At 44.2% G+C, this 21503-nt stretch overlaps 1 protein-coding gene across 2 annotated transcripts in view; it reads left to right on the forward strand.

Moving 5' to 3' along the window:
• The first annotated feature begins 9977 nt into the window (after positions 1–9977).
• Positions 9978–21503, forward strand: part of GLIPR1 (GLI pathogenesis related 1) — a 1221813-nt gene continuing 1210287 nt past the window's right edge. For both annotated transcript variants that reach the window (XM_044087974.1, XM_044087975.1), the window contains exon 1: positions 9978–10303. In XM_044087974.1, the coding sequence (XP_043943909.1) occupies positions 10121–10303 (183 nt within the window). In that variant the 5' untranslated portion in view covers positions 9978–10120. The remainder of the gene's footprint in view (positions 10304–21503) is intronic.

Below are 21503 nucleotides of genomic sequence, written 5' to 3' on the forward strand. Positions count from 1 at the left end.
GCTTCAGAGCCATCACGGAGCTACAAGAGGCTGAGGTCCCCTTCCTTAGAGTAGGTGCATTCGGCTTCTTGGTCTCCATTACTTCAAAGTGAGCATAGCCATCGATCCTCTCACTTCTCTCGATCCTCTAGGCTGTCGGATCACGATGTGGAGAGAGTAGTCAGTAGGTTGCTAAAGTCGCAGGCACTAGCTAAATTATTGTGCAGCCCTCCTCAACAGGTATCAGCTTCGAGGTATCAGCTTCGTCCACTTCACTTGATGTTCCTCCTCCGACTCCAATGAGTTTGGAGCCGGAGTTCATTGTGGTTCGAGTAGTGGAACCATCAGCTCCGATAACCATATCCCCTTCGATTCCGACGTCGGCACCAATTACCTCAATGATACCTTCCATCGAGGGATCTGGATGCCGAGGCTCCCTCGTTGGCTCCAAGGGGGCAAGTGGCATTGGACCCTTGTCCGACCCTGTTCTCCCTCTCGGAGCATTGGCGCAGGTGAGCTCAGCTCCAACATCGGCCTCGGAGCCATCCCTCTCTGTGTGGAGAAAGATTCCTATTTCTTTGGAAACAGAGCTTTCTCTGCTTCGAGACAGGGATGCCTTTGAGGTCATGTGGAATGTGCTGTCCCCCGAGTCAGCTCCACTACCAGTTCCATCCCCCGTAGTGCCTGTGCCAACCTCTGCTCCTCCTCCAGACCCCAAGCGTGGGGAACAAATGCTCCAGGACACCTCATTGGGTGTTTCCACTTCTTCTGAGGCCTCCCCTGATTACTCGGAGGAGCCTCCTCGGAAGAGGAAGTGCAAGAGGAAGCACATTGACTCCCCTGTGTCTGTCACTTCTGATACAGACTTAGATGAATCGTAAGGGTCCCCAAGATCCCTCTCTGAAGATGTTTCCTTTTCAGACATCCTGGACATGCTTAGGCAGAGGGGGAACTGGAATCCCCTAGCCCCTACTCAGGATGAGTCTGTATTCCTGGATGCTTTTGGTTCCTGACCTTCCACCTCCTGGGTTTCTCTGCCTTTCGATCCACTTATGTCCGTAGTGGCTCATAAGGTTTGGTCAGCTCTGGACACAGTGGAACCAACTCCAAGGAGACCTGGTAAATTTATTACAGCCCCCCAGGATAAGCAATTCCTTTCTAAAGGTTTGCCCATTGATTCCATGGTGGCAGCAACAGCCACCAAAAAAGAGCTAGCAGAGACCTCTTCATCTGTTCATCCCCCTAACAAGGAGTCTAGGATGATGGACAGGTACAGAAAGTGAATGTTTGCTTCAGCAACCTTCTCCATGAGGTCACTAAACTATCTATGTCATTTTACTCAACTTCAAAGGGATCTCCTTAAAGAGCTTGGAGATATCCTTCAAGATCCTACAGCTGAGGGAGCACAAGCCAAAGTAGCTTCCCAGCTAGCGACACTTAATTCTATAGTTAACTCCTCCATGAGGGTCATTTCGTATGCAGCCAATAGAGCAAGTAGAGCCACGGGCACGAGTGTAGCCCTTAGGAGGCATGCGTGGATGTGGCTGTGTCACTTTGCAGAACCCTTTTGAGTGTCCTTCACCAATACTTCCTTTGATGGCTCCTTTCTCTTTGGGCCACAGGTGAAAGACATGTTGACTAGGTGTGATCAAGAAGGCAAGACACTCTCTGCCATGGGAGTCTGTTTTTCCACTCCCTCTAGACCTTACCCCAAGGGTCAGAAAGTGGGAAAATGTGGTTCCATAAATTTCAGGGAGCCTTGCCTGACACACGTAGTGATTTTTCCTCCAGAGGCAGAGAGGGAAACAATAATAATAGACGCCGCCCTTGTGGCAGAGATGGTCCGCAAAACCAGGGCAACAGAGAATCTTTCTCTAATAAGCCCTTCCAGCATCCCTGAAGGGTTGCCCGGCTGCTCACCTCTGGAGGCAGTCAGGGGAAGACTTTCACTGTACCCAAAAGCCTGGCCAAATTTACCAAAAGACAGATGGGTACAGTCCATTATATCCGGAGGTTACAAAATTCCCTTCCATCAACCCCCCTTACAGTCAAAGAAAATCTTTCTAGATGTGCCACCCAATCTGAAGGAGCAAGCAGTAATAGAAGTTTCAAAACTGCTAGAAAAAAGAGCCATCCATGAAGTTCCCGCAGACCAGTATGGATCCGGAACTTACTCAAGGTTCTTTTTGGTACCAAAAAAGACAGGGTACTGGAAACCGATTCTGGATCTCAGCAGACTAAACAAGTCTGTACAAAGAACAAAATTTCGGATGGTCATGCTACAGTCCATTCTACCCTTTCTGGGTCAGGACAATTGGATGTGCTCGATAGATCTTCAGGACACGTACTACCATATCAAGACGGACAGATGCTCCAGGAGATTTCTTCACTTTCAGGTGGGGGCCAGTCATTACCATTTCAGAGCTCTGCCCTTTGGTCTCACCACAGCCCTCAGGGTGTTCATGGCAGTGGTCACGGCTCACCTGAGACGTCAAGGATTCCAGGTGTTTCCATATCTAGATGACTGGCTCCTCACTGCTACCACCAGGCATCAACTCCTACAAGCGCGGGATTGTACAATCACATCCTGCACCCAACTAGGTATTACAATAAATTTTGAAAAATCTGCCTTGTTGCCCTGTCAATCTATCACTTACATAGGAACAGACTTAAACACAAGGGAAATGTTCGCAAGGTTACCACTAGAAAGAGTGTCCACAATTCGCCAACAAGTGCAAATTCTAATGCAGAGCAAAAGGATCCATGTCAGGTATGTCCTTCAAACTCTGGGCTCCATGGCAGCTGCCATTCTGATAATCCCACTAGCATGCTTCCACATAAGAATTCTTCAGTGGCTTCTTTTCACACAGTGGTCCTTCCAAGAGCTACCCATGTCTCACATGATCCTTATCATGGAGGCATGCAAAAGACACCTTTCTTGGTGTATGGTTTCCCCATTAGTTACTCAGGGAAGACCTTTCATACAACCCCCTCCGGTAGCCACAGTGACGACAGACGCCTCCCTGATAGGGTAGGGGGAGCATTATCTGGGCAGGACAGTCCAAGGTACTTGGCAACCTCACGAGTACCATCTGCATATAAATGTCCTAGAAATGAGAGCCGTGCTCCTAGTGTTGCAAGCTCTTCAAGACTCTCTTCCTTTCAAGACCATTGCAATTCAAACAGACAACATGTCAGTGGTGTGGTACATCAACAAGCAGGGCGGAACCAGATCCTACCCCCTGTGTCGAGAAGCACTCAGACTTTGGCAGTGGGCGATTTTCTCCAAATGTTTTATGATTGTGACGCACATCCCTGGTAGATCCAACGTCATAGTGGACAGGCTCAGCAGAGCTATCCTCATGCCTCACGAGTGGTCTCTGAATCAGGAAGTTGCAGATCTTATTTTTCGCAAATGGGGACAGCCTTGCTGTGATCTTTTTGCCACCCCCTTCAGCAGCAAATGCAGCAACTACCTCTCCCTTCTTCCACTTCCAGTTCACATACCCAGAGATGCTCTAGTCCACGATTGGCCTCAGGGACTACTTTATGCTTTTCCTCCATTTCCCCTGATGCCGAAACTCATACAGAAAGCAAAATCATTGGGTTGCAAAATGATCCTCATTACCCCCTACTGGCCTCGACAGATATGGTTCCCATTCCTGCACCATTACCTTCTCAATCAACCCTGGACTCTGGACCCAATTCCAGATCTCCTGATTCATCAATCAGGCGGGTTGCATCAATCCCTCCAAACTCTCCAGCTCACAGCTTGGTTGCTCCACTTCCAACCTTAGCCAGGCTTCCCAGCATTTTCCCAACAGTACGTGAGATTATCGTCTCCTCTCACAAGTCTACAATGAGAAAAACTTATGCTAGCAAATGGAAATGTTTTTCTTGTTGGGCAGAGTCTAGGAATGCGGATCCCTTCTCAGCCCCACTCCACGAAATTCTGGAATTCCTGACACAACTGTTTCACTCCGGGGCCGCTTCCGCTACGATTAGGGTACAATTAGCGGCCATTTCTAATTTTCATATTGGTTGGTCAGATTCTACCATTATGTCTCATAAGCTCTGTAAAGCTTTTTTGAGAGGAACATCTCTTCTTAGACCTCCAGTGAGAGATCCTCCTCCCCCTTGGGACCTTAATTTAGTCCTAACTTCTTTAATTCTGCCCCCTTTTGAACCAGCAGCTTCCTGCTCCATCAAGTTTCTATCTTGGAAGACACTCTTTCTGGTAGCTATCACTTCAGCTAGGCATGTCTCAGAACTCCAGGCAGTATGTGCTCCCTATCTGGTGTTTCACAAGGACAGAGTTGCTCTGAGGACTAATCCTTTGTTTCTTCCTAAAGTCTGCTCAGAAAATAATTTAAACCAATCTATAGATCTCCCTGTGTTCTTCCCAAATCATAGCAACAAGGCAGAGTACAAACTTCACCAATTGGACGTTCATAGACAATTGCATTTTTACCTGCACAGAACTAAAGAAATAAAGTCAGACCAATTATTCCTTTCTTATGCCTTAAACAAACAAGGTCTCCCAGTTTCCAAGGTGACCTTATCCAGATGGTTGTCCCACACTATTACTTTTATTTATCAGTTAAGGAACAAAGAGTTACCAATTAAACCAAAAGGTCATTCTACTAGGGCGTTAGCCACCTCCGTAGCCTTATAGTCTAGGTTGCCCATGGATTCCATCTGTGCAGCTGCTACGTGGGCAAACCTTCATACCTTTATCTTTCATTACAAGGTGGATATGGTCTCCCGGAGCAGAGCTGACTTTGATTCCACTGTTCTGAAGAGTCTGTTCCACTGAGCCACCCAGGGTGTTAGGTGCTATGGACGCTGTCCCAAACAGCAAGAATGAAGGCGAGATAGACAACTTAACATTAAGAAGTTATGTACCTACCATAATGTTCCATGTTAGTTGTCTTCATCTCGCCTTCTTTCTTGCGTCCCTTCCTCCATCCTAGTGGATTGAAAGGAGTTTCTTTTTTCACTGGCTGAGTATTCTTTTATTGTTATTCTTCTGACCAGGTCTTCCTAACCTATTCTAGATATCAGAATGCATGGAACAACCAGTTTTTTGATAACTGTTTTTTTTCTCATGTCTGGTTTAGCTATTTCAAATGAGATCTGGGTAGCTATCGCTAGGCATTATGGGATAAGGGGTAGCCTCGAGCCAGTAAACAGCTCTCGAGCTATTGAAGATGGCTGAGTCAGAGCCAAGGATCAGCTCCGATCCCAAACAGCAGGAAAGAAGGCGAGATGAAGACAACTAACATGGAATGTTATGGTAGGTACATAACTTCTTATTTCTTTACTTGGAGTCTCCGACAATGATCCATAAAGCAACCCGTTCCTGCTTGCAAGTCTTCATTCCAACAATGATCCATAAAGCAGCCATTTGTTGCTGTTCCTGCTCACATTTGAGCAGCCAGGCCAGCTGGAAACAGGTGAAAGAAAACAAAAGCTGGATAAACGCCTGGTATACACCTCAAGCGAAAAAAATTGGAAAGCTGGAAATAGGCTAGTAGCCCTGACGGAGCTGACATCATCGCACACGTGATGACGTCAGCTCTAACCATGTGAAAATTAAGAAACAAAAGAAAAAAATCAGAAATGAAGGGGTGCCACTCGGGAATCATGGCACCCCTTTATTTGAACCCCAAAACTTGGTAAAACCCGAATAATTTGGCACAGTTGGGAGGTATGACGCTGATCAATGCATTCAACTCTCTCTTTACCATTGTGGACCTCTTCAGGTAGTTACAGACAATACTACAGTCATGTGGTACATCAACAAACAAGAAGGAACCAGGCTCATACCCCCATTTGCAGACTAGCCATGTTAGTTTGAGATATAATTTCACAGCATGTTCTCAATCTGCAGGCATTCTACTTTCTGTTTAGAGCAAAATTGTGTGGCAGACAAGCAGAGCAGGACCAGAGCAGACCCTCACAAATGAAATCTAGATCTGGGGTCTTCTAATATTTGATCCATCTGTGGGGATTTCCTCAAGTAGACCTCTCTGCCTCCTCTCTGAACAATCAACTGGCAAGATTCTGTTTTAGGACTCCATGCAAGAAGGCCTGGAGGACAGATGCCTTTTCATTTCCTTGTACAGGAATGTTCCTATATGCTTTTCCACCCTTTCCACTAATATCCAGGGTACTTTTGAAAATTCAGAAGGAATCCCCCAGAATCACTATGGTGACTCCTTTTTGACCCAAGCAACCACAGCTCTCCCTTCTTTTAGAAGTGGCCACAAGCTTCCTCATAGATTAGATCTACTCACACAGGAACATGGATGTTTGATATATCCCTGCATCAATCAACTTCAGTTGACTGCCTGGATGATAGGGTCTTAATTTTTATTAGTACCTGTTTACTGAGGATGTGCAACAGTTACTAATGGAGACAAGGAAGCCTTGTACTAGAAAATCATATATTGGCAAAGGTAAAAGGATTTCTAGTTGGTGGCAGCAACATAACCAGCATCCATTCAGGGCTAGCTAGTTATTCTGTGGTTCTGCAATATTTGTGTGAATTGCTATCCTATGGCCATTTTTATTCCTCTATCGGTGTGCATTTATCAGCCATTTCAGCATGTCTGCCTATGGATCCTCCTCTTTCAATGTATTCTCATGTCAAAATGTTCTTGAAAGGGGGTTTGCAAAAGAGGCTGCCAAGAAAACCAGTCGCCCTTCCTTGGGATCTTAATTTTTAGTGAAAGAAGCTAATACTTGCTTCAGTTGAACCAGCTAATGTGGCTGACTTGAAGTTCTTAACATGGAAATGGAAAGCAGTTTTACTGACTGCTCTGACCTCTGCAAGAAGTGTATATGAGTAGCAAACTCCTATGGTTAGTCAACACTATCTCATTCTCTTTAGGGACAGGGTTTCTTTGAGAACTAATCCTTCTTTTATGCCTAAACTGGTATCTGAGTTTACTTTAGGCCAAACTATCCATCTCCCCATTTTTTTTTCTTGAACCTAAAAATGAAGGACAAAGGCTAGTCCATATCTTGGATGTCCACAGACAACTCAGGTACTATCTTGTCACAACTAAATATTTCAGATCTTTGGATCAATTGTCCATTTCTTGTGAAGGTAAGAAGATGAGACAATCTGTGTCAAAACAGACTTTTTCCAAATGGTTGCCTGAGGCTATTACCTTTTGTTATACTCACTAGAACAAAACTATTCCAGGCAAGGTTAAGACCACTCTACCAGGGCCTTGACTTCATCTGTGGCTTTTTTGAAAGGGTTGGATTTTAGAAGCATTCTGGAATCGGTTACTTGGTCCTCTGTACTTAATTTTACAAATCACTTTAAGCTTGATTCTTTCTCTAGCTCCATGTCAGGCTGGGACTCTTCTCCTTCCACCTCCCAAATGTTGTTAGCTAAGATAATTTACTCATATATCTAAGGCTACTACATCAGTGATCAATGTGATGAACATAGTACAGTTGTGTAAGTAAAAGTTACCATAACAGCTGATGTTAGAATGATCACTGCTGTAGTATCAGCTCCCTTCATCCTTCCGATTCTATTTTGATATGTTTTTGATGCCAGGGTGTGGACATTTATTTTTTGTTCCTAGCAGTATCCTTTCAGAGCTTAGCCTCCCTCCTTCTGCTAATAGTAAAACTCTGAAGAGCTTCACACTTAAACTTGTCTTATAGTCAACTGAGCTTGAGCTGCCTAACAGTTTGGATGAGTGGAAGGTGTCCTGAAGCTTTGGAAGCTGGTTGGCTCTTATATCTTTGGCAGGATATAACCCATACAGCTAAGGCTACTGCAGCAGCGATCATTCAATCATCTACCATTATTAAGTTTTACCTTCACAACTTTGCATTACTTGTGCACATATGCTGTGTGGATCCCAGTCGTGGACTGTACACACTGTTTGTTTTGCACCACAGGACGTTTTGTTATAGTCTTGCAGTGATCCATTGTTATTTTTTTGAGGCGTCCCTTGATTTGATTTGCATGCATACTTTACTATTATTGTTGTTCTTCTTCTTATAGACATACATGGCATACCATTAGCAAGGTTATAAAACTGGATCTGAACTTTTGTTGCCAACATTTCTAACACATTTCCATCTTAAATCTTCCTTAATTTGCAGTTTGTCATTTTATTTTACATACAGCCCTTTATTATATAACATTGTTATATTTTCTGTGTTTTTTGCATGCACATGTTTTGTACTGTTAACTTATGCAGTGTGTACTTTACTAATGAGACACTCAGTGCATTTAACTATCTGCCACATGATGGAGTAATGTCATTTTCTGTTTACATCATCCACTAAGTTCTGACCCACAGGAACCTTTATGGCTACATATGCATTACCTCAAAACTGTTGACATATTTCCCATGTGATGGAATACTTGCTTTTGGTGTGTTCGAGAACCATATAAATTCTGCTGCATATGTGGATGCAGTTAGAGCCATAGCTAGGTCATCTGGCACCATGTGCAGTTCCTCTGAACTAGTACCCCTCAACTCAAAGTATAGGAGCAAAAGGAAGAAAAAAAGCAAAAAGTGCTTTTGCTCACAGGCTAGGGGCCCCCGTTTCCTTGCTGTAATTATGGCTCTGGATGCAGTAGGGAGAAACTTTTCGGAGATAAAGAAGACTGAGGCCTGGGATATGTCCAGTGTTTCTCCTTTGAGAACTTGGAAGGTGCTGGTTGGCATGATGTATACTGTTGTGCTTACATTACAGTCCATGGGAATGGTGTGTTCCTATCCTCTTTGTACTACCTTAGTCTTCTGGCAGATATTTCTGAGTTCTGCCAAGATGCAGTCCTGTCTTTACTTATTCTGAGCTTCCTGATCTGTGAGTTGCACATGCTACACTGTATCATCAAATGTTCATATAACTAAGCCTGTTGCAAGTTAAGCTCTTCCACTGATGCCATGTACAGCTTATTTACTAGACCTGCATCTCTACTCTATTTCTCATATATTGTATTTAAGCCGAAAGACACAAACAAACAATTCCTATATATGCTGCAATCCAGTTGACTTGCCTTTGAATCACATGTAGGTTTTAAATATATATCATCCATCTAAATAATCTGTATTTTCATAACTTTGAGCTGCTTAAACCCAGTACAGTCCATGTGAAGTTTATTTATTTAATTACTTAATTTTTGTTAACTAGGGTAGAACACTGATCTCTTTGGAGTGTATACAGGCTCAGCTCTTGGTTACAAACAAAAGTGAATATTACACTGTATAACTCATAAACACACAGTGGATTGCAGATAATAATTAGACATACAATACAAATTAAATAAATTTAGAGAGTGATTACATTTTCATACAACTACCTTGAACATCATGTAATAAGTTTTTGAATCTGACCAAATGTCTTAATCTGTTTTACTTCTACTTTGTTTACAAAGTAAATGAACATGCTTTTGTTAAACGTTGCTACATGTGTGTAAAAAAATACATACATGAAAATAGACTGAACTACTTACTAGTAAAGAGTCCAATTCAAATTGCATTACGTGCTGTTTAGTCTCAGATGAATATCTTGGCCTTAGTGAATTGTTAAAAGACGTATCAGAACGTGACATATATCTTTAGTTTAACAATATGGATTTCTGGGTTTGGGCAGTCTGCACTTGCATTAATGAAATAATCAATGCACCTTTATCTCTTCCTGAAAGTACCAATTTCTAAACATGTCAGTGATTGAGAATAAACATGTTCTTTGACAGCAGGAAATGGTACAAAGACGGGTTTATCCCGGTGAAATCTGTTTTCTTGGCCCTCTTGTTAAATGTAGTGGTGGAGATGACGCAGAAATAAAGAGTTACTTGCAGTTTTAACTGATGAATGGTGATTAATTTTGTCATGACTTACTAATGGCAACACAGAACTGAATTGCAAGATTTTAAGCCTGGCATCCAAAATAGGAGAAAGAACAGTTTCCTTCCTGTTACATCAGTACTTCAAATGTGCAGCCAATGATAAGTGAATGCTGCAGAAGATTGTGTGGTTACTAATTTGATGTGTTTAGAAATGTAATTTAATAACAGTTGATGCTGACTGCACAGAACTGAAAGTTTTCTCTTGGTGCTTCTAAAGGCAGCTCTCGTCCTCCTCCTTGTTTGAAGATGACAACCAAAATTCTCAATGTGACTGCAATTCTGTCGCTGGGCCTCATCTCTGGCTATCTCGTGTCGTCAGAAACAGTACTACCAGATATAGACAATCAGAGCTTCATAAATGAATGCGTTCAAACTCACAATTATTACCGTTCAAGAGTAAATCCACCAGCAAGCAATATGCGGTATATGGTAAGGACATTAAACAATATTGTGAATCTGCTGTCAAAATGCATGCAAAAATCTCTGCTGAAATTAGCTAGTGCAGTTTTTTGTTTGTTTTTTTTGCAGATATTAATACTTCCATGCCCTCACCTGGAGCTGCAATTCACATTATTTGACTGGGTGCCTTCTAACACTTAATGGAAGTCACCAAATTGCTCATTTCATGATCTGACAGCAAAGAAGGGCATGCTTCTGAACTAATTATAACAGGGCTTGTTTTGATTGTATTTTTTTTTCAGTCTTGATGCACATTTTGTGATGCTCAGGGATGTTGAAAAAGAAAAAGTCCAGATTCAGTGTGTTACCTGTACCCACAAGTCCAGAAAAATACCAGCAGGTTGTTAAAAACCTTGCACTAGACATATTTCTGTATATTTCTGTAGCTGCGTGCTGTTGTCTGTTTCCTGTGAAAAGGAGCATTTACAGTCACCAACTATAAGCATGAATATAAGTATTTATTTTTATGGTCAGGATAACTGGTTACACAATAGTGATTTATTGTTTTAGAATGTACATTGTGCTATAATTTTACCATGGCGTATGTATGGCACACAGCTCATACTTTATTATGTTTTGGTTTAAAATGAATATTGATGACAAAGATAGGGGAAGGTTGGTAAAACAGTTATGTGCAGATGCCTTTCACATCACTGTATTATAAAATGTTTTAGGAGGAATGTGATCTACATAAGAGAATGTGTTAGAATCCATTGACAGCAGTTATTACAGGTATGGTAAAGTGCTAGTTAAGTGATCACATTGAGGTGAAATATTGGAGGTGCCAGGGTAGGAGAGTGCAGTCCATAGATAGTACAGTATGAAGACTTGAATTAATGAACATACAAGTTATTGCAGCAACAGAAAGTATTTTTAGTCTGTTGTATGCATCATTTTAATAATATTACTTTATAATTGCATGCAAGTCATTTGACTGGCTTAGTAGAGATGTTGATGTAAATAGTCTTTATTCTTCTGCTCTTCATTGGAGCTCATTTGTGACTGTACTTTAAAAAAGTATATATTACGATGATAGGAAGTCATGATACAATATAGTGGAAATCATTAGAAATTGCGCAGTATTCACTTTGTTTTAGTTATATAATACTTATCCTTACCAGCTATCCCTGATGATAATACTGTGGAGTCTCAGTTCCCCATGACTGCTTCATGTTAGTTGTCAATTTCTAGGAACTATCGTGGTTATATTTTTATGGTGCTGAGTCATACCTCTCAACCTATTAGAGCAAGAAGTTTAGACAAAGGCACAAATAATGGGGGGTTAAAGGCCTAAAAATAAGGACACTTTTTAAATATTGCTCTTACAAACTTAGAAAGTTGATAGAATAACAGCTTATACATTAGCATGAATTTTCTGAAGGATAGGAAGTCTGAAACCAAAATGTGTGCCATTATTTTCTTACTTGAGTCCTCAATGATTTGCCAGTGATTTTCCAGAAAAACACAATTTTATGAGAACCAGACCAAAAATATGAAGCAAAAATCTGGACATTCTGTAAAAATCTGTACAGTTGAGAGGTATGTGCTGAGTATAAGGTGAGTCGATGGTGCTGAGAAGGAGGGCTAGGTAGAGAATACCTGGTTGTGCGAAATTACAAATACCAGGGATCTTAGCACGGTGTGGCTTACTCTGCAGTAATAGATATGTCTGAGATGAATTCTGCAATGAACTGTGTATACAGAAGATACAGATGCATACACACTTACTTAAGTTAAGGCAGGATCATAATCAATATTTAAAACGTTGTTACCAGTTGCATGAAAGTGATTTTTGTCATTAGTGTTTGTGGGTTTTGTACTTATTTTACATTTGCAATTATTTTGCCTCACTCAGATGTACATTGTTTGTAACCAACACACACACACACACGCACACACGCACACACACACACACACACACACACACACACACACACACACACACACACACACACACACACACACACACACACTCTCTTCCTCTCCCTATCACTGATGCACAAGAGACTTAATTTACTTCATTGGCCACATTGTCATTTGAAGTGTATGCCATTTTCAAAAGAACCACAATAGTTAAATCCTTATCTTCACACAATTCCCAGAGATAACAACACTGTGGATCTCAGTCCCCCATTTTGTTTGCATGCTTCTGTTTTTGTATGTTACATGGTCACATGCTACATCTAATGATAGGTTCATAGGTTGGTACTAGACTATCGGCCCTAGGGCCTATACAAGCCTAGCCATAAAAATTCCCTGGCTATTTCTTCCCACACTATTTACATTCCTGGACCCCTGTCTAGCAGGGTGACTGATGTGATCCCCGGGGTGAATTTCCTTTCTCCCATCCAATCATCAAGGTTCCTTTTGAAGAAGGCCAAAGAGGCGCTCTGCTTGACATGTATGGGCAGTCTATTCCAGAGTCTGGGGAATCTCTGGGTCAGGAACCTATCCCTCCAGCATGTTTTGTTTATTGTGATGACAAGGCTTAGATCCCTGGAGCGTGTGGCTCTGAGGGATTGGGATTTCTTTAAGTGTAGCTTGTCCAACAGCTCTGGGTTTGACATGGCCTTGTATGTTAAGCAGAGATCGCCTTGGAATAGACGATATGTGGCAGAGTATAGCTGGAGTTTTTTAAGGCAGTCAGCATAGGGCATCTGCTTTAGGCCTGTGATTCTTTTAGTAAGGTATTTCTGTGGCATTTCCAGTTGTTGCAGATGTCTTGATAGGTACATACCAAATGGGGCATTGTATTCTATAATGGGTCTAATGAGGGATGAGTACAGTGGGACAATGACCTCCTTTTTTCTGGATGAAAAGCCCTTAGTGATGAGGTGTGCCACATAGAAGGATTTCCTTACTGTTGTGTCAATGTGGTTATTGAAGGTGAGACCACTGTCCACCTATGTCCCTAAGTCTCTTATCACACTTTCTGTGTTTTGTGTACTGCCACCTATGTGGTAATTCATGGGTACATGTTTTTTCCCAAAGGGGATAACTGTACATTTTTTGGCATTGAGCTTGAGCCCATGGCTCTGGCACCAAGCATCTGTTTCTGTAAGGCCCTTTTGTAGAGTATCCACATCATTTGGGGATTCAATAATGGCTCCCAGTTTGCAGTCATCTGCAAACTTTGTTAGCCAGAGTCCCTTAGTGTTGGCCTGTACTTCAGAGAAGTAGATGCCAAACAAGAGAGGTCCCAGGACTGAACCCTGAGGTACTCCACTTGTCACCTGTTTGGAGCTGGATTTGGAGTCAGCTACTTTTACAGTGTGGGTTTTGTCAGTAAGCCAGTTGGCAACACATCGAGTGATGTAGGGATTAATGCCCAGCTTAGTAAGTTTATCTATGATTCCAGAGTGGGGGATGGTGTCAAAGGCCTTGGCGAGGTCCAGATAGGCTGTGTGGACTGCCTTACACGCGTCGACGGCTCTGGAGACTGATTCTAAGAAGTCAATCAGATTCAGGAGACAAGATCGGCCCTTCACAAACCCAAACTGGGTGTGGTCCCAATGTCTTTGTTTATAAGTTCCATGATAATACATTCCATGGCCTTGCAAATCAGGCTCGTCAGACTGATGGGGCGGTAGTTCCTGGGATCCAAGTTGGATCCCCCCTTGTGGAGTGGGTGATTTCATATCATTGAAATCACGAGGCAGTCACCCTTGTCCAAAATAGTACATTAGCAATGTATCCAATGCCAGACTGCCATGTCTTGTCCCATGCTCCCTGTTTTTTTCATACTTGTACATGACCTCCTCATTTAGCATCCCCATACAGTCACATGAAATTACCAGGGTAACAATTTCCCCATGCTGCACTTATTTCACTGCTGCTCTATATACTTTCCCCTTTCCATATTGTCACTTTAATTTTCACCATTCTTATTCCCACAGCTGTTTCTTCAACTTCATATTTAATGTCAGGCATTCTCAGTGAGCTTTACAGTACCTGCCATGAGCTCACTGTAAAAATCTTTTCTGGAATGTAGGCAGATCCATGGTGTTAAAAGTCAGAATGCATCCAGACTAAAATAAACTGTACTTGTACTGTTAAGTGCTGGCCTGGATTCAGGGAAACTGGAATTTGGTTGGATATATACAAAAAAGAGATGCCACCACTCATTTGTAGGAAAAGAACCTACTGCCTTGTTCCAGAAAGAGAGAATTAACTTCCTTGTTGTTGTATAGCACATTTGTATTATATGTATCTTGTCAGTGGGATTCCGGGATAACTTCATAACAAAAGGGTAATATGTACAGTAATCAAAACCTGCCTACCCAAACATTGTGAAATTATTTTTTTGAGCATCCAGACACCATGATTTAATAACTGAACAGCCCCAATACATATGCAACCAAGCTCCAGTTTCCCCACGTCTGGGCCAGCATTTAGAACTGCAAGTAAGGTTCCTTCTAGATCAATTTAAATACATCAAACCTGTTCTCCAAAAGATATTGATCTGTGTGATGTCCCCACTCTGGGCCAGTAATCAAGGAGCCTAAATCCTCACCACTGACACTGGACAGGGACATTCACTTGGAACAAAAATGGATTGACCTAGTATTTCCAGATGCAGCTCGCTGTACCAAGCACAATTTCCCTTAAGAGCACACAGCAGCACACTCAGTCTGGGGTCTGGATTTCTTCATCTGCTCCCTCCAGGTCCCCACTAAGACTCCTCACTGGCACATCTATAGAGTTGAGACCTCAGATGGGTGTCTAATCCAAGTTCTCTACCACTCTGTGAAACTAATGATGTGAGAGTGTTCGATCTCGCCGTTTGTTGTTACACCTGGGTTCGGAGCCGATCCTCGGCTCCGTGTCGGCCGCTTGCAAGCTCTGCATCGAGAAGAAGCTCGAGACCAACCTAACTCCCACAATCCCCCTCTGTCTTTACCTCAGATCTAGTTTGCCGCTGCAGCGTTCGCATCACTTGATCGAGCTCGAGCACCTAAAGCTAAGATTTAAATATCTTTTCTTATATTTCTTAAGAATAATTTTTTTCTAAAAAGTTATTTAGTGACTGTGTGTGTGTGTGATACTGTTTTGAGGAATTCTTGGTTCTGTTTAAACTTATTTTAAACTTTATTAGAGTTTCCCTCGGGGCCTATCCCCACCCTTACTGGATTGACTACCGGATAGACATTCTTTTCTGGATTTGACAAAATTACCGGATTGGACATACCTACTGGACTTGACTTTTACTCCTCTTTGTTAGCTTACTTAAGATGTCTGAGAAAGCTAAATCTGGGTTCAAACGTTGCCAATGTGGGCAAAAGATGTCAGTTACTGATAACCATAGTTCCTGCGTCTACTGTCTTGGCCCTCTCCATCTGCAAGAAGACTGTTCAATTTGTCATTCTTTCAGTGGAAGGGTCATGACAGATAGGCGCAGGAAACTCATGGATAGGGGTCTCTTAAAGCCTACTTTTCAAGAGGCTCTGGATGCTTCAGACCAGGCATCCAAATCCTCGAAGGAATCAAAGACATCGGAGCCCAAGTCATCGGCTCCGAGCTCTTCAGTTAAAGTTCGATCACCGGTTCCACAGACTTCGGGACCGAGTGTTCAACTGTTGTCAGTTTCCGAGCCTCGAGTCTTGGAACCGATGACGGAGCTCCATCCCCCGACACTGTTGAGGTCGGCTCCATCTTCGATTCCTTCGACGTGCTCTTCCAGACCCCTCTCCGACACCGATGTAGACCACGTGGTGCAGAAGTTAATGGAGAATACGGCCTTATCCAAACTCATCTCGGTCTCCTCCCAATTGGTGTCGAGACTTGAAGGCCTTCCCTTATCTCCATCTGTTCCTCTTCCGAGACCTGTCCAGTCTTCGGAACCGGAAGAGGCTGATCTGCTGATTGTGGAGCCCTCGGTGCCAGAACCGTCCTTCTCTCGGTCGGCTCCGTTCACCTCGACTCCGTCGGATCCAGTACCGGAGTCTCGGAGCCGAAGATCCATCCTTGGTTCCAGGACCGAGAGTCGGACCGATGTTTCGGTTCTGACGCTCCCTCTCGGGGCCTTGGCTCGGATCGACTCGGTTCCGTCCTCGGGGTCGATGCCTTCGGTGCCTGTTTCGGGGATTCTTCCCATTTCTTCGGAACCGGGAGATACCTCGACTCGGGACCCGGGGGCCTTCGACCTCATGAGGAAGGTGTTGTCTACCCAGACAACCACATCAGCAGAGGCATCCTCTCCTCCCCATAAAGGACCGTTATCCTCCTCTGCACCCACGGCTACATCTAAGCGTCGAGCACCTGTGTCTCAGCCACCCCTGGAGGGTGCCCCCTCTTCCTCGGAGGCTTCTTCGGATGCTCCCCCCAAAGAAGTCCCTAGGAAAAGATTGTGTAAGAGGAGACACTTAGATTCTCCACAAGAATCATTGACATCGGACACTGACTTGGATGAGTCAGAAGGGTCCCCTAAGTCACCTTCAGAGGATGTCTCTTTTTCTGACATCTTGGAGATCCTAAAGCAGAGAGGTGATTGGCAATCCCTCCCCCCTTCTGAGGATGAGTCAGTCTTGCTGAAGGCATTTGGTGCTCGCCCTTCCTCCTCCTGGGTCACTCCGCCCTTCGATGAGTTAATGGAGCTGATTGCTCGAAGGGCGTGGGAGACACCTGACACGGTGGAACCAGTCCCTAGAAAGCCTAATAAGTATATTACTGCACCCCAAAACAAGGCTTATCTCACAAAGGGAGTTCCAGTGGACGCTATGGTGGTGGCAGCGGCCACGAAAAAGGAGATGTCGGAATCTTCCTCATCTGTCCATCCGCCTAACAAAGATTCTAGGACTATGGACAGGTACGGGAAGTGCATTTTTAGTTCAGCAGCTTTTCTATGCGATCCCTGAACTATTTGACCCACTTTACACGACTACAGAGGGATCTAATCAAAGAGTTGGGAGATACCCTCCAGGATACTACAGATGCTGCTGTTTCAGAGAAAGTTACAGCACATCTCAATACCCTTACATCCATTGTAAACTCGTCCATGAGGCTGATATCATACGCAGCCGAAGGATCGAGTAGGGCAGCAGCTTCAGCGATTGCTCTTTGTAGACAATCCTGGATGCGCTTATGTTCATTTGCGGAAGCCTTCAAGTCTTCCTTTACTAACGCCCCATTTGACGGTGCCACTCTTTTTGGCCCCAAAGTAAAGGAGACCCTTACCCGGTGTGAACAGGAGGGAAAGACTCTGTCTGCTGTCGGAGTCCGTTTTTCCACCCCATCCAGACCGTACCCCAAAGGGCAACGCGGTGGAAAAATGTGGTTTCGAAAACCCCAAGGATCTTTCCCAGGCACACAGGGTGATGCCCCCTCTAGAGGCAGAGGAGGGGGCAGAGGTGGAAGACGCCGCCCTGGCGGCAGAGGGGGTCCGCAAAACCAAGGTGACAGGGATACAACCCCTGGAAAACCTTTCCAGCACTCCTGAGAGGAGGCCCGACTGTCCTGCTCTGGAGGCAGTCGGGGGTCGCTTAGCTTTATACCCTCAGGCCTGGCAAAATCTTACATCAGACAACTGGGTAAAAAGCGTTGTTACCAGAGGCTACAGAATACCCTTCCTACTGCCCCCCATTCCAATGAGAAGACTCCCAGATGTGCCGCCCCATCTGCAGCTATAGAAATTTCAAAGCTGCTAGAAAAAAAGAGTCATCCAACCAGTCCCAGCGGACCAAAGAGGATTCGGAACTTACTCAAGGTTCTTTTTAGTTCCAAAGAAGACAGGGGACTGGAGGCCTATTCTGGACCTAAGCAACCTCAATACCTTCATCAAGAAAGAAAAGTTCCGAATGGTCACGCTTCAATCGATCCTTCCATTTTTACAGAAGGACGACTGGATGTGCTCAATAGATCTGAAGGACGATACTACCACATCAAAATGGCCAGGGCGTCCAGGGATCACTTGCGCTTCCGGCTGGGAGCCAGCCACTTTCAGTTTCGAGCCCTGCCCTTTGGTCTGACCTCAGCCCCCAGGGTTTTCACCAAATGCATGGCAGTGGTGGCGTCTCACCTGAGACGCCTGGGATTCCAGGTGTTTCCGTATCTGGACGACTGGCTCCTATCTGCCACCACCCAGCGTCAACTGATTCAGGCCAGGGATTACACACTACAGCTTTGTGTTCACCTCGGAATTTCCGTAAATTTTGAAAAATCTTCACTACAGCCATCACAGCATATCTTATTCATAGGAGCAGAATTGGATACGCATCATTTAATTCTAAGGCTTCCTCCAGAAAGGATAGCCTCACTACAAAGCCACATATCTCTTCTTCTGTCATCCAGAAAATCCCCAGCAAAACTTGTTCTGAAGGTTTTGGGTCTCATGGCAGCTTCCCTCATTGCGATACCATTGGGAAGACTGCACATGAGAGTTCTGCAATGGCTACTGTTTGCACAATGGTCGTTCCAACAACTACCTCTGACACACGAAATTCTGATCACGAACACATGCAAATCACACCTAGCCTGGTGGCTTCAGACTTGCAACCTTTCCAGCGGAAGACCATTTGTGCTACCCACGCTGACAGCTACGGTGACCACGGACGCTTCCCTGATAGGGTGGGGGGGCATCTTTCAGGGACAGACAGTGTAAGGCGAATGGACCGAGTTAGAGTACAATCTGCACATCAATGTTCTAGAGTTGAGGGCAGTGTTTCTAGCGTTGCAACACTTTGCTCCCCTTCTTCCTCTAGGGACTATTGCAGTTCAGACGGACAACATGTCCGTAGTCTGGTACATAAACAAGCAAGGGGGAACCAAGTCTTATCAGCTATGCAGAGAGGCCATGAGAATCTGGCAATGGGCGGAGTCCATGGGTCGCTTTCTGATCGCAACGCATATCCCGGGGTCATCCAACGTCATAGCCGACAGGCTGAGCAGAGCAATCCTGTTGCCTCACGAGTGGTCCCTCAAACAGTCAGTTGCGAAGAGAATTTTTCGCAAGTGTGGCCAGCCTTCCTGCGATCTTTTTGCTTCTCCAATGAATGCCAAATGCAGGAGCTACTTTGCCCTATTACCCCCTCCAGGGGAAGTCCCCAGGGACGCGCTGGTTCACGATTGGCCCCCGGGTCTCCTGTATGCTTTTCCTCCCTTTCCCCTGATTGCAAAGTTTCTGCAGAAAGCCAACAACCTGGAAAGGATGATTATCCTCATTGCCCCATTCTGGCCTCGCCAAATTTGGTTCCCCTTTCTTCTGGCACATCGCATTCAGGGACCCTGGATGCTGGACCTGGAACCAGATCTACTGACCCACTCGTCAGGGGCTCCCCACCCCTCGCTCTTGTCTCTCCACCTAGCAGCTTGGCTGCTCCGCTTCCCTACTTAGCCAGGTCTGATCTTCTCTCACCTGCAGTTCAGAATATACTAGTAGCTTCTCATAAAGCTTCCACTACAAAGACCTATACTAGTAAATGGAAGCGTTTTGTGTTCTGGGCAAATAAACAGCATTTGGACCCTGTTATAGCTCCTTTAAACAAGATCTTGGAGTTTTTAACAGAACTGTTCCACCAAGGATCTTCTCCAGCCACTTTAAGGGTGCAATTGGCTGCCATTTCCAACTTTCATGTGGAAGAATGTGGGGCACCTGTTATGGCTCACAGACTTTGTAAGGCCTTTTTAAAAGGATCTTTCCATATCAGACCACCAGTTAGAACTCCTACATCTCCTTGGAATCTAAATCTCTTATTATCTAAGTTGATGTTACCTCCATTTGAGCCAGCCTCCTCTTGTTCATTGAAGTATTTGTCGTGGAAGACCCTCTTTTTGGTAGCCATTACATCCGCTAGGCGAGTGTCTGAGCTTCAGGCTCTTTCAATTAAACACCCTTATCTGATCTTTCATTCTGACAGAGTATCTCTTCGCACTAATCCATCCTTTCTCCCCAAAGTCTGCTCTATTAATAACATTAATCAATCCATTGAACTGCCCACCTTTTTCAAAAATCACTCCAATAAGTTGGAGTATATGTTACACAAGTTGGATGTTCATAGACAACTTAGATTTTACTTGGATAGAACAAAAGATCACAGGAAATCTGATCAACTTTTTGTAGCTTTCGCTGATAGCAGGAAAGGTGTAGCAGTTACTAAATGAACCCTTTCCAAATGGCTAACTGATTGCATTATATTCGTTTATGATTCTTCAGAACAAACTTTACCTGTCAAGCCCAAGGGGCACTCTACAAGATCAGTTTCTACATCCCTGGCTCATGCAGCTCGCCTACCATTAGAGACTATTTGTGCAGCTGCCACTTGGTCTAAACCACATACATTCATTTCTCATTACAAGGTAGACAGGGTTTCTAGGGACAGGGCAACCTTTGGTTCCACTGTGCTCAAGAACGTTCTCCCGTGAGTTCCTCAGGAACATGGAGCTAGGGACGCTACCCAGGTGTAAGAACAAACGGCGAGATCGAACACTCTCACATTTAGAAGTTATGTCCTTACCATAACGTTCCATGTGGAGTGTTCATCTCGCCTTTGTTCTTACATTCCCACCCTCCCACCCTCAGGAAGAATGTACAGTTTGGTGCCTGGTCTGGATTATTTGGCTTCTGCTTTGCAGTGGTTGTATATATATGTATATCTTGTATATATGTATGGATAAGTGCTTATACAGTTATGTTGTTTGTTTTTTGCATGATTATGCTCTCTCTCTGACTTCTGGTTTGCTTGCAAACTAGATCTGAGGTAAAGACAGAGGGGGATTGTGGGAGTTAGGTTGGTCTCGAGCTTCTTCTCGATGCAGAGCTTGCAAGCGGCCGACACGGAGCCGAGGATCGGCTCCGAACCCAGGTGTAAGAACAAAGGCGAGATGAACACTCCACATGGAACGTTATGGTAAGGACATAACTTCTAATTTCGTGCCCCTGCTCCAAGCAGCTGACATGCACACACTCTTTTGAGATTTGATTTTCACACACACACACACACACACACACACACACACACACACACACACACACACACACACACACACACACACACACACACACCTAGGAAGGCTGGCACAGATTTACTAGCTATGCCCCATTCTGCTCAGACTATAAGGTAGTTACACCACCACCAGACACTCCAAAGCCAGCTATTCTAAGGTTCTTAGAAGGGTACCCAGTTATACTGAGCAAAATTAATATTAATACAAATGGTAATGTTGACCAAACAGCAAG

The sequence above is a fragment of the Protopterus annectens genome, chromosome 11.part0 (assembly GCF_019279795.1).
Source record: "Protopterus annectens isolate FY-2018-M chromosome 11.part0, PAN1.0, whole genome shotgun sequence".
NCBI classification, from domain to species: Eukaryota; Metazoa; Chordata; order Ceratodontiformes; family Protopteridae; genus Protopterus; species Protopterus annectens.